This window comes from Chanodichthys erythropterus, chromosome 21 (assembly GCF_024489055.1).
Source record: "Chanodichthys erythropterus isolate Z2021 chromosome 21, ASM2448905v1, whole genome shotgun sequence".
In the NCBI taxonomy this organism is placed as follows: Eukaryota; Metazoa; Chordata; class Actinopteri; order Cypriniformes; family Xenocyprididae; genus Chanodichthys; species Chanodichthys erythropterus.
The window spans coordinates 35,868,322-35,882,334 of NC_090241.1; the positions used below are offsets into that span (position 1 = coordinate 35,868,322).

The window sequence follows — 14,013 nt, forward strand, 5'->3', positions numbered from 1 at the left end:
AAATTATCTTTATTTTATTGACAGTCCTAAGAAATAATAGACTATAATAAAATAAAATAATAAAATAAAATAAACAATTCTTTTTATGTTACTGACAATCATAAAAAATAATAGACTAGTATAATAAAATAAAATAAAAACTATTTTTATTTTACTGACAGTCCTAAGAAATAATAGACTATAATAAAATAAAATAATGTAAATAAACAATTATTTTTCTGACAATCATAAGACATAATAGACTAGTATAATAAAATAAAATAATAAAATAAAATAAACCAATTATTTTTATTCTACTGACAGTCCTAAGAAATAACAGACTAAAATAAAAATAAAATAAAATAAAATTATTTTTATTCTACTGACAGTCCTAAGAAATAATAGACTATAAATATAGCTGCGAGCAGCGATGGCGGGCCCAAGCCCGGTGGCACCGCCACCCCGGTGGCTTCAGGGCAACTGTGCACAGCGGGCAATAGGCACTTAAAACGGTTAAACATCAAAGGACTATGTCAAATTCACTCCACATTTACTGCACTACAAGGTGCCGCTATAGAGCCCCTCCTCCCTGCCCATTTTCAAAGGATTACATGTGCCAAGTTTTAACATTATTCTGATGAATTTTGAAGCAAATCAGGTAAAAATAAGAGGGTGATCTCAATGTATGCTGAAAGTGACACATTTTCTGCTTCCAGTTGGTGGCGCTATGACTTTGAATCACAATAGTCAAATCCATGTGATCAGCCTTGTACAACGAAGACTAAGCCAAAGTTTCATCAAAATCAATTAATGTATGCAGAAGTTATAACACTTTGTTTCCCTTTTCTTGCCATAAATTCGTTGCCTCGCCACGGCCAAACCGTTTGAGATATCCAAAATCCGTTTGCAATTAAACAACTTCAATGTGTTAGCAACAAGTTAAAAAAAGCTTGGTGTAAATTGGATAAACCCTGTAGGAGTAGTAGTATAAAATTCATAGCCTGTTTTTTCAAAAAATTAACATTCAAACCAAAATAGCTGACTTCCTGTTGGTCGGAGCTAATGAATGTAAATTAGAAAATTGTCCGGCTTGATGAGAATAATATGTGTACCGAGTTTGGTGACTGTAGGAAAAACTAACCCCCACTTTTGTCAAAAGGTGGCGCTACTGAGCCCCTCCACCACGCCCATTTCTATGGCTTTGTCCATGTCTACTGGTTGACAATATTGATGTGTGTGTCGAGTTTCATGCAATTTGAAGCATGTTAAGAGCCTCAAAAACACTCAAGAATATTATTACAGTTTGACCTGTTGCCATGGCAACAATATTTCAAATATCAAAAATCCTGTCATAGGTCTACATCTGCTGTGTATTGACATTACACTGATGAAGTTTGAAGCAAATCAGGTAAAAATAAGAGGGTGATCTCAAAACATTTCAAAAAGTGATACACTTCCTGCTGCCAGTTGGTGGCGCTATAACTTTGACTCACAATAGTCACATCCATGTGATCAGACTCCTATAACGAACACACTCGTGAAGTTTCATAAAGATCAATATATGTATTAAGACGTTATAACACATTTCCTGTTTCCTTTTTCTCGCCATAAATTCGTTGCCTCGCCACGGCCAAACCGTTCGAGATATCAAAAATCCCCTGGCAATTTTTAATCATCAGTGTCTTGACTTCATGCTGACCGAGTTTGGTGGCGATCGGATTAATCGTCTAGGAGGAGTATATCAAATTCCAGAGCATGCGTTTTTCAAACAACCCTTAATAGCTGACTTCCTGTTGGCGTGGCGATTAACTTAGAGCGCGAAAGTTGTTCGGCCCGATGAGGTCTATATGTGTACCGAGTTTCATACTAATACGTGCAAGCATGTTTAATATATGGACCAAATTTTCAGACTTTTTTCAAGGGGGCGCTGTCGAGCCCCCCTGCCACGCCCGGGTACCAGCCTCTCCGGCGTCCTAATGGCCGCGGATTCCAATGTGTGTGCCAATTTTCAAGAGTTTTTGAGCATGTTAAGGCCCCCAAAAAGCCCCGGAAGACGAAAAAAAAAAATAAAAAAAATAAATAAATAAATAAATATAGCTGCGAGCAGCGATGGCGGGCCCAAGCCCGGTGGCACCGCCACCCCGGTGGCTTCAGGGCAACTGTGCACAGCGGGCAATAGGCACTTAAAACGGTTAAACATCAAAGGACTATGTCAAATTCACTCCACATTTACTGCACTACAAGGTGCCGTTATAGAGCCCCTCCTCCCTGCCCATTTTCAAAGGATTACATGTGCCAAGTTTTAACATTATTCTGATGAATTTTGAAGCAAATCAGGTAAAAATAAGAGGGTGATCTCAATGTATGCTGAAAGTGACACATTTTCTGCTTCCAGTTGGTGGCGCTATGACTTTGAATCACAATAGTCAAATCCATGTGATCAGCCTTGTACAACGAAGACTAAGCCAAAGTTTCATCAAAATCAATTAATGTATGCAGAAGTTATAACACTTTGTTTCCCTTTTCTTGCCATAAATTTGTTGCCTCGCCACGGCCAAACCGTTTGAGATATCCAAAATCCGTTTGCAATTAAACAACTTCAATGTGTTAGCAACAAGTTAAAAAAGCTTGGTGTAAATTGGATAAACCCTGTAGGAGTAGTAGTATAAAATTCATAGCCTGTTTTTTCAAAAAATTAACATTCAAACCAAAATAGCTGACTTCCTGTTGGTCGGAGCTAATGAATGTAAATTAGAAAATTGTCCGGCTTGATGAGAATAATATGTGTACCGAGTTTGGTGACTGTAGGAAAAACTAACCCCCCCACTTTTGTCAAAAGGTGGCGCTACTGAGCCCCTCCACCACGCCCATTTCTATGGCTTTGTCCATGTCTACTGGTTGACAATATTGATGTGTGTGTCGAGTTTCATGCAATTTGAAGCATGTTAAGAGCCTCAAAAACACTCAAGAATATTATTACAGTTTGACCTGTTGCCATGGCAACAATATTTCAAATATCAAAAATCCTGTCATAGGTCTACATCTGCTGTGTATTGACATTACACTGATGAAGTTTGAAGCAAATCAGGTAAAAATAAGAGGGTGATCTCAAAGCATTTTAAAAGTGATACACTTCTTGCTGCCATTTGGTGGCGCTATAACTTTGACTCACAATAGTTACATCCATGTGATCAGACTACTACAACCAACACACTCCTGAAGTTTCATAAACATCAATCAATGTATGCAGAAGTTATAACACATTTCCTGTTTCCCTTTTCTCGCCATAAATTCGTTGCCTCGCCACGGCCAAACCGTTTGAGATATCCAAAATCCGTTTGCAATTAAACAACTTCAATGTGTTCGCAACAAGTTAAAAAAAGCTTGGTGTAAATTGGATAAAGCCTGTAGGAGTAGTAGTATAAAATTCATAGCCTGTTTTTTCAAAAAATTAACATTCAAACCAAAATAGCTGACTTCCTGTTGGTCGGAGCTAATGAATGTAAATTAGAAAATTGTCCGGCTTGATGAGAATAATATGTGTACCGAGTTTGGTGACTGTAGGAAAAACTAACCCCCACTTTTGTCAAAAGGTGGCGCTACTGAGCCCCTCCACCACGCCCATTTCTATGGCTTTGTCCATGTCTACTGGTTGACAATATTGATGTGTGTGTCGAGTTTCATGCAATTTGAAGCATGTTAAGAGCCTCAAAAACACTCAAGAATATTATTACAGTTTGACCTGTTGCCATGGCAACAATATTTCAAATATCAAAAATCCTGTCATAGGTCTACATCTGCTGTGTATTGACATTACACTGATGAAGTTTGAAGCAAATCAGGTAAAAATAAGAGGGTGATCTCAAAGCATTTTAAAAGTGATACACTTCTTGCTGCCATTTGGTGGCGCTATAACTTTGACTCACAATAGTTACATCCATGTGATCAGACTACTACAACCAACACACTCCTGAAGTTTCATAAACATCAATCAATGTATGCAGAAGTTATAACACATTTCCTGTTTCCCTTTTCTCGCCATAAATTCGTTGCCTCGCCACGGCCAAACCGTTTGAGATATCCAAAATCCGTTTGCAATTAAACAACTTCAATGTGTTCGCAACAAGTTAAAAAAAGCTTGGTGTAAATTGGATAAAGCCTGTAGGAGTAGTAGTATAAAATTCATAGCCTGTTTTTTCAAAAAATTAACATTCAAACCAAAATAGCTGACTTCCTGTTGGTCGGAGCTAATGAATGTAAATTAGAAAATTGTCCGGCTTGATGAGAATAATATGTGTACCGAGTTTGGTGACTGTAGGAAAAACTAACCCCCCCACTTTTGTCAAAAGGTGGCGCTACTGAGCCCCTCCACCACGCCCATTTCTATGGCTTTGTCCATGTCTACTGGTTGACAATATTGATGTGTGTGTCGAGTTTCATGCAATTTGAAGCATGTTAAGAGCCTCAAAAACACTCAAGAATATTATTACAGTTTGACCTGTTGCCATGGCAACAATATTTCAAATATCAAAAATCCTGTCATAGGTCTACATCTGCTGTGTATTGACATTACACTGATGAAGTTTGAAGCAAATCAGGTAAAAATAAGAGGGTGATCTCAAAACATTTCAAAAAGTGATACACTTCCTGCTGCCAGTTGGTGGCGCTATAACTTTGACTCACAATAGTCACATCCATGTGATCAGACTCCTATAACGAACACACTCGTGAAGTTTCATAAAGATCAATATATGTATTAAGACGTTATAACACATTTCCTGTTTCCTTTTTCTCGCCATAAATTCGTTGCCTCGCCACGGCCAAACCGTTTGAGATATCAAAAATCCCCTGGCAATTTTTAATCATCAGTGTCTTGACTTCATGCTGACCGAGTTTGGTGGCGATCGGATTAATCGTCTAGGAGGAGTATATCAAATTCCAGAGCATGCGTTTTTCAAACAACCCTTAATACCTGACTTCCTGTTGGCGTGGCGATTAACTTAGAGCGCGAAAGTTGTTCGGCCCGATGAGGTCTATATGTGTACCGAGTTTCATACTAATACGTGCAAGCATGTTTAATATATGGACCAAATTTTCAGACTTTTTTCAAGGGGGCGCTGTCGAGCCCCCCTGCCACGCCCGGGTACCAGCCTCTCCGGCGTCCTAATGGCCGCGGATTCCAATGTGTGTGCCAATTTTCAAGAGTTTTTGAGCATGTTAAGGCCCCCAAAAAGCCCCGGAAGACGGAAAAAAAAATAAAAATAAAAAAAATAAAAAATAAATATAGCTGCGAGCAGCGATGGCGGGCCCAAGCCCGGTGGCACCGCCACCCCGGTGGCTTCAGGGCAACTGTGCACAGCGGGCAATAGGCACTTAAAACGGTTAAACATCAAAGGACTATGTCAAATTCACTCCACATTTACTGCACTACAAGGTGCCGCTATAGAGCCCCTCCTCCCTGCCCATTTTCAAAGGATTACATGTGCCAAGTTTTAACATTATTCTGATGAATTTTGAAGCAAATCAGGTAAAAATAAGAGGGTGATCTCAATGTATGCTGAAAGTGACACATTTTCTGCTTCCAGTTGGTGGCGCTATGACTTTGAATCACAATAGTCAAATCCATGTGATCAGCCTTGTACAACAAAGACTAAGCCAAAGTTTCATCAAAATCAATTAATGTATGCAGAAGTTATAACACTTTGTTTCCCTTTTCTTGCCATAAATTCGTTGCCTCGCCACGGCCAAACCGTTTGAGATATCCAAAATCCGTTTGCAATTAAACAACTTCAATGTGTTAGCAACAAGTTAAAAAAAGCTTGGTGTAAATTGGATAAACCCTGTAGGAGTAGTAGTATAAAATTCATAGCCTGTTTTTTCAAAAAATTAACATTCAAACCAAAATAGCTGACTTCCTGTTGGTCGGAGCTAATGAATGTAAATTAGAAAATTGTCCGGCTTGATGAGAATAATATGTGTACCGAGTTTGGTGACTGTAGGAAAAACTAACCCCCACTTTTGTCAAAAGGTGGCGCTACTGAGCCCCTCCACCACGCCCATTTCTATGGCTTTGTCCATGTCTACTGGTTGACAATATTGATGTGTGTGTCGAGTTTCATGCAATTTGAAGCATGTTAAGAGCCTCAAAAACACTCAAGAATATTATTACAGTTTGACCTGTTGCCATGGCAACAATATTTCAAATATCAAAAATCCTGTCATAGGTCTACATCTGCTGTGTATTGACATTACACTGATGAAGTTTGAAGCAAATCAGGTAAAAATAAGAGGGTGATCTCAAAGCATTTTAAAAGTGATACACTTCTTGCTGCCATTTGGTGGCGCTATAACTTTGACTCACAATAGTTACATCCATGTGATCAGACTACTACAACCAACACACTCCTGAAGTTTCATAAACATCAATCAATGTATGCAGAAGTTATAACACATTTCCTGTTTCCTTTTTCTCGCCATAAATTCGTTGCCTCGCCACGGCCAAACCGTTTGAGATATCCAAAATCCGTTTGCAATTAAACAACTTCAATGTGTTCGCAACAAGTTAAAAAAAGCTTGGTGTAAATTGGATAAACCCTGTAGGAGTAGTAGTATAAAATTCATAGCCTGTTTTTTCAAAAAATTAACATTCAAACCAAAATAGCTGACTTCCTGTTGGTCGGAGCTAATGAATGTAAATTAGAAAATTGTCCGGCTTGATGAGAATAATATGTGTACCGAGTTTGGTGACTGTAGGAAAAACTAACCCCCCCACTTTTGTCAAAAGGTGGCGCTACTGAGCCCCTCCACCACGCCCATTTCTATGGCTTTGTCCATGTCTACTGGTTGACAATATTGATGTGTGTGTCGAGTTTCATGCAATTTGAAGCATGTTAAGAGCCTCAAAAACACTCAAGAATATTATTACAGTTTGACCTGTTGCCATGGCAACAATATTTCAAATATCAAAAATCCTGTCATAGGTCTACATCTGCTGTGTATTGACATTACACTGATGAAGTTTGAAGCAAATCAGGTAAAAATAAGAGGGTGATCTCAAAACATTTCAAAAAGTGATACACTTCCTGCTGCCAGTTGGTGGCGCTATAACTTTGACTCACAATAGTCACATCCATGTGATCAGACTCCTATAACGAACACACTCGTGAAGTTTCATAAAGATCAATATATGTATTAAGACGTTATAACACATTTCCTGTTTCCTTTTTCTCGCCATAAATTCGTTGCCTCGCCACGGCCAAACCGTTCGAGATATCAAAAATCCCCTGGCAATTTTTAATCATCAGTGTCTTGACTTCATGCTGACCGAGATTGGTGGCGATCGGATTAATCGTCTAGGAGGAGTATATCAAATTCCAGAGCATGCGTTTTTCAAACAACCCTTAATAGCTGACTTCCTGTTGGCGTGGCGATTAACTTAGAGCGCGAAAGTTGTTCGGCCCGATGAGGTCTATATGTGTACCGAGTTTCATACTAATACGTGCAAGCATGTTTAATATATGGACCAAATTTTCAGACTTTTTTCAAGGGGGCGCTGTCGAGCCCCCCTGCCACGCCCGGGTACCAGCCTCTCCGGCGTCCTAATGGCCGCGGATTCCAATGTGTGTGCCAATTTTCAAGAGTTTTTGAGCATGTTAAGGCCCCCAAAAAGCCCCGGAAGAAGGAAAAAAAAAAATAAAAAAAAATAAAAAATAATAAATATAGCTGCGAGCAGCGATGGCGGGCCCAAGCCCGGTGGCACCGCCACCCCGGTGGCTTCAGGGCAACTGTGCACAGCGGGCAATAGGCACTTAAAACGGTTAAACATCAAAGGACTATGTCAAATTCACTCCACATTTACTGCACTACAAGGTGCCGTTATAGAGCCCCTCCTCCCTGCCCATTTTCAAAGGATTACATGTGCCAAGTTTTAACATTATTCTGATTAATTTTGAAGCAAATCAGGTAAAAATAAGAGGGTGATCTCAATGTATGCTGAAAGTGACACATTTTCTGCTTCCAGTTGGTGGCGCTATGACTTTGAATCACAATAGTCAAATCCATGTGATCAGCCTTGTACAACAAAGACTAAGCCAAAGTTTCATCAAAATCAATTAATGTATGCAGAAGTTATAACACTTTGTTTCCCTTTTCTTGCCATAAATTCGTTGCCTCGCCACGGCCAAACCGTTTGAGATATCCAAAATCCGTTTGCAATTAAACAACTTCAATGTGTTAGCAACAAGTTAAAAAAAGCTTGGTGTAAATTGGATAAACCCTGTAGGAGTAGTAGTATAAAATTCATAGCCTGTTTTTTCAAAAAATTAACATTCAAACCAAAATAGCTGACTTCCTGTTGGTCGGAGCTAATGAATGTAAATTAGAAAATTGTCCGGCTTGATGAGAATAATATGTGTACCGAGTTTGGTGACTGTAGGAAAAACTAACCCCCCCACTTTTGTCAAAAGGTGGCGCTACTGAGCCCCTCCACCACGCCCATTTCTATGGCTTTGTCCATGTCTACTGGTTGACAATATTGATGTGTGTGTCGAGTTTCATGCAATTTGAAGCATGTTAAGAGCCTCAAAAACACTCAAGAATATTATTACAGTTTGACCTGTTGCCATGGCAACAATATTTCAAATATCAAAAATCCTGTCATAGGTCTACATCTGCTGTGTATTGACATTACACTGATGAAGTTTGAAGCAAATCAGGTAAAAATAAGAGGGTGATCTCAAAGCATTTTAAAAGTGATACACTTCTTGCTGCCATTTGGTGGCGCTATAACTTTGACTCACAATAGTTACATCCATGTGATCAGACTACTACAACCAACACACTCCTGAAGTTTCATAAACATCAATCAATGTATGCAGAAGTTATAACACATTTCCTGTTTCCCTTTTCTCGCCATAAATTCGTTGCCTCGCCACGGCCAAACCGTTTGAGATATCCAAAATCCGTTTGCAATTAAACAACTTCAATGTGTTCGCAACAAGTTAAAAAAGCTTGGTGTAAATTGGATAAACCCTGTAGGAGTAGTAGTATAAAATTCATAGCCTGTTTTTTCAAAAAATTAACATTCAAACCAAAATAGCTGACTTCCTGTTGGTCGGAGCTAATGAATGTAAATTAGAAAATTGTCCGGCTTGATGAGAATAATATGTGTACCGAGTTTGGTGACTGTAGGAAAAACTAACCCCCCCACTTTTGTCAAAAGGTGGCGCTACTGAGCCCCTCCACCACGCCCATTTCTATGGCTTTGTCCATGTCTACTGGTTGACAATATTGATGTGTGTGTCGAGTTTCATGCAATTTGAAGCATGTTAAGAGCCTCAAAAACACTCAAGAATATTATTACAGTTTGACCTGTTGCCATGGCAGCAATATTTCAAATATCAAAAATCCTGTCATAGGTCTACATCTGCTGTGTATTGACATTACACTGATGAAGTTTGAAGCAAATCAGGTAAAAATAAGAGGGTGATCTCAAAACATTTCAAAAAGTGATACACTTCCTGCTGCCAGTTGGTGGCGCTATAACTTTGACTCACAATAGTCACATCCATGTGATCAGACTCCTATAACGAACACACTCGTGAAGTTTCATAAAGATCAATATATGTATTAAGACGTTATAACACATTTCCTGTTTCCTTTTTCTCGCCATAAATTCGTTGCCTCGCCACGGCCAAACCGTTCGAGATATCAAAAATCCCCCTGGCAATTTTTAATCATCAGTGTCTTGACTTCATGCTGACCGAGTTTGGTGGCGATCGGATTAATCGTCTAGGAGGAGTATATCAAATTCCAGAGCATGCGTTTTTCAAACAACCCTTAATAGCTGACTTCCTGTTGGCGTGGCGATTAACTTAGAGCGCGAAAGTTGTTCGGCCCGATGAGGTCTATATGTGTACCGAGTTTCATACTAATACGTGCAAGCATGTTTAATATATGGACCAAATTTTCAGACTTTTTTCAAGGGGGCGCTGTCGAGCCCCCCTGCCACGCCCGGGTACCAGCCTCTCCGGCGTCCTAATGGCCGCGGATTCCAATGTGTGTGCCAATTTTCAAGAGTTTTTGAGCATGTTAAGGCCCCCAAAAAGCCCCGGAAGACGGAAAAAAAAAAAATAAAAAAAAAAATAATAATAATAATAATCCTTAGAAGAACAAGAGGGCCCTGCGCGAATTTTCGCTTGGGCCCTAATAATAATCCTTAGAAGAACAAGAGGGCCCTGCGCGCTTAATTCGCTTGGGCCCTAATAATCCTTAGAAGAACAAGAGGGCCCTGCGCGAATTTTCGCTTGGGCCCTAATAAGACTAGTATAATAAAATAAAATAATAAAATAAAATAAACAATTATTTTTATTCTACTGACAGTCCTAGGAAAAAATAAAATAAAATAATTATGTTTATTCTACTGACAGTCCTAAGAAATCATAATAGCCATAATAATAATAATAATAATATAATAAAATAAAATGAAATCAAATTATTTTTATTCTACTGACAGTCCTAAGAAACAATAGACTAATATAATAAAATAAAATGAAATAAAATAATAAAACACAGAAAAGTCACAATTAAATAAGAGTTATGTCGATGACATGGGCCTCACCTCATGATGGGCTTTCCTCAGGTGCTGTGGCAAACTTTTCCGGAAGTTTGACGCCCTGGTCAGCTCCCTCAGACCAAAACTCTTGAGAGTTTCACTGTTACTTCGGCCTCCAACTCTTACAATACCAGTTTTTAAGAAGCCATGGATACCTAGGACATAAGTTATGAAATATTGCATTATTTCATAAATTAAGCAGTAGAGCTATAGTTTGAGCCATAAAGTACCCATAAAGTTCAAAGTCTTCTAAGAATCACAAAGAATCTCTTCTGAGACACATGACGTGTGAAATTACATCATGAGGAGGCTTCTCCATTTAATCTTATAACTGGCTCAAAGAAACAACTGAGAGATCTCATTTGTGACCTACAGGAATCTTGTTTGTGTCCATGCTATTACCCTCAAAGCAAGTGAAAATCAGCAACAGGCTCTTATAAATACTGTATAAATAACATTGTTATTCTACCTTCTAGAAACTGGTCAAGTGCATGATTGGTGTAGCAGACTACCAGCATAGGGCAACCATTTGACCAGGCCTCATGATTCTCTAGCAAAGCCTGAGCGATCTTTAGTCCTACATGCGTCTTCCCTGCAAAGAAGGAAACAAAAAAAAGGATCTTCAAATTTTCCAGGTTTCAAAAAGAACAATTTTGCACAGCAAAACCATTACGAGATATCTAGTCACCTGTGCCTGGAGGCCCCTGTATGATGGCCAGTTCATTGGTTAAGGCCAGTTTAAGTGCTTGAAGTTGGCTTTCATCGAGACCCATTGTTTCCTCATCAGGCCAGGCGTGTGGAGTCAGGGGGTTGAAGGGTGAAATCTTCTCCTTCCCTTCTGCCACAATGCACGACAGATCGTATGACCTTCCCATTACCCGAAGGTAAGCTGGAGGATCTACATCTGTGCTGCACTCCACTATGTACCTAAAACAACACACACGTTTACATTACCTACATTAAAAATGTAAAAATCAGGGTTTACCAAGTCAAGCATCACTATTTCTATTGTTCAGACCTGGAACCTACACTGCCTGGACAAAAACGTTTAGATTTAAACAGGCAAATGACTGGATCATTATTGCAGTGATTATTATGTTTCTAGCATGTTATATGTGTGGGAACGGTTCTTTTAAAAGGTGCCCAAGAATGCTTTTTCACAAGATGTAATATAAGTCTAAGGTGTCTCCTGAATGTGTCTGAAGTTTCAGCTCAAAATACCCCATAGATTTTTTTTTTTTTTTTTATTTTTTAACTGCCTATTTTGGGGCATCATTAACTATACGCTGATTTTGGCAGCGCGCCGCCCCTTTAATTCGCCTGCTCCCTGCCACACGAGCTCTCGACTATATTACAGTGCATTTACAAAGTTCACACAGCTAATATAACCCTCAAATGGATCTTTACAAGATGTTCGTCATGCATGCTGTATGCATGCTTCGAATTATGTGAGTATAGTTTTTATTTTGACGTTTACGTTTGATTCTGTATGAGTTTGAGGCTATATGCTCTGTGGCTAACGGCTAATTCTACACTGTTGGAGAGATTTATAAAGAATGAAGTTGTGTTTATGAATTATACAGACTGCAAGTGTTTAAAAATGAAAATAACAACAGTCTTGTCTCTGTGAATACAGTAAAAAACGATGGTAACTTTAACCACATTTAACAGTACATTAGCAACATGCTAACAAAACATTTAGAAAGACAATTTACAAATATCACTAAAAATATCATGCTATCATGGATCATGTCAGTTATTATTGCTCCATCTGCCATTTTTCGCGGTTGTTCTTCCTAGCTTACCTTGTCTGTGCACAGATCCAGACATTAATACTGCCTTTCCTTGTCTAATGCCTTGAACATGGGCTGGCATATGCAAATATTGGGGTCATACATATTAATGATTCCGATTGTTACGTAACAGTCAGTGTTATGTTGAGATCCGCGTGTTTTCTGGAAGTCTTTTAAACAAATGAGATTTATATAAGAAGGAGGAAACAATGGGGTTTGAAACTCACTGTATGTCTTTTCTATGTACTGAACTCTTGTTATTTAACTATGCTGAGGTAAATTCAATTTTTGATTCTAGGGCACCTTTAACCCTAATTTATGGAGTGTGTAGCTTTTCATTTCCTAAAAGGTACAATATGTAAGATTTGTGGATTAAGATATCCAAAAACCAACGGAACAATGTTACAGTATCCCAAATGTTTCCAAAGATGTTTAAATCCAGAGAAATAAGCAATTTTAACCAGGACACGGACCGTGTCAGTGACATCATACCCGCATTACCCTCGATTTCGGTTTTATTTTGTAGACTCTTTTATATATTATGAGTTTTATTAGACAGGTGAGCAACTGTTTGGATATGTTCATTGACAGAAAACTATTCATTGTTATATAGCTCAACACAGTAAGTTTTATTGTTTAAATCTAGTTTTCTTGATTTACCGCAAGTACCATGTTTTACCATGACTAATATCAATCGAGCTTATTGCAGCTTGCAACAAGTGTCTCACAGTAGCATTATAACATCTTTCAACACACTGATGTATCTAATATGATAAACAGCGCCATTCAAGCTCCACATACGCTTGAATGGAAGAAGCAGAAGTGGTCAATAAAAGTTCTGCTGCTCTCGAGTCATGTGTCGCACTCTTCTCTCATTAGCAATCGCTCATTCCGCTCCAATGGCTCTCGGCCCCACCCTGCTTCATACTAAAGTAATGTTATTAAATTAGCTCATCCATTAATATGATTTCTGCCTGAGCCCCTTCGGATTCTTTTCCACCGGCTGTGAAGACGTGAAGACAACACCTCCCATGATTCCACGAAATCAAGGCGTCATCAAGCAATGCCTTTGTTTTGAATAAGCGACCTCTAGTGGCGAAAAATTACATATTGTGCCTTTAACCCTTAAATGCATGACTGTTTCTCCAATAATTCTTACATATTCGGGTCTTTATCGACCCGGGTCTATATCTAACACGGAAGGATCTCTACCTGTTGCGATAATATAAAACTCCTCTGATATTAGAGTAACAATTGCAGAAGAAAAAAATAAATCGTATTTTGTTACCTCTTGGAGCTTGAAAGGGCTCAGTTTGAGCAGATGTTTTATGCCATCAACACTGTCCTTGTCAGAGCTCATTTCCCAGTTAATTCAGCAAATAATGTTCTAGTTTTATGTTTGAGGTCAGGAATACGAACCCATTCGCAATTTCAAACGTATTCTCAAAATTATATAATTTTCAACATCTTCAAAATCAATATTTCGATCGCTAACAGCTTCACCAAATCCATCCAGTAACAGATACAGTCATATTTGATTGCGTTCAGTACTTGCTCTGCAGTAAATCGTTGAGCAATTTCATGTTTTTCTTATTATTTCGTTTTCTGTCTAAATGAGTCGTCACTTCA

General features: G+C 38.7%; 1 protein-coding gene across 1 annotated transcript in view; it reads right to left on the reverse strand.

The window, feature by feature from the left end:
- The window catches only part of znfx1 (zinc finger, NFX1-type containing 1), a 32,257-nt gene that overhangs the window by 11,092 nt on the left and 7,152 nt on the right, over positions 1 to 14,013 (reverse strand). The window contains exons 5-7 of the mRNA XM_067373936.1: positions 11,280 to 11,518; positions 11,061 to 11,183; positions 10,598 to 10,746 (exon numbers count right to left, since the gene is read on the reverse strand). Coding sequence (XP_067230037.1) covers positions 10,598 to 10,746; positions 11,061 to 11,183; positions 11,280 to 11,518 — 511 coding nt within the window. The remainder of the gene's footprint in view (positions 1 to 10,597; positions 10,747 to 11,060; positions 11,184 to 11,279; positions 11,519 to 14,013) is intronic.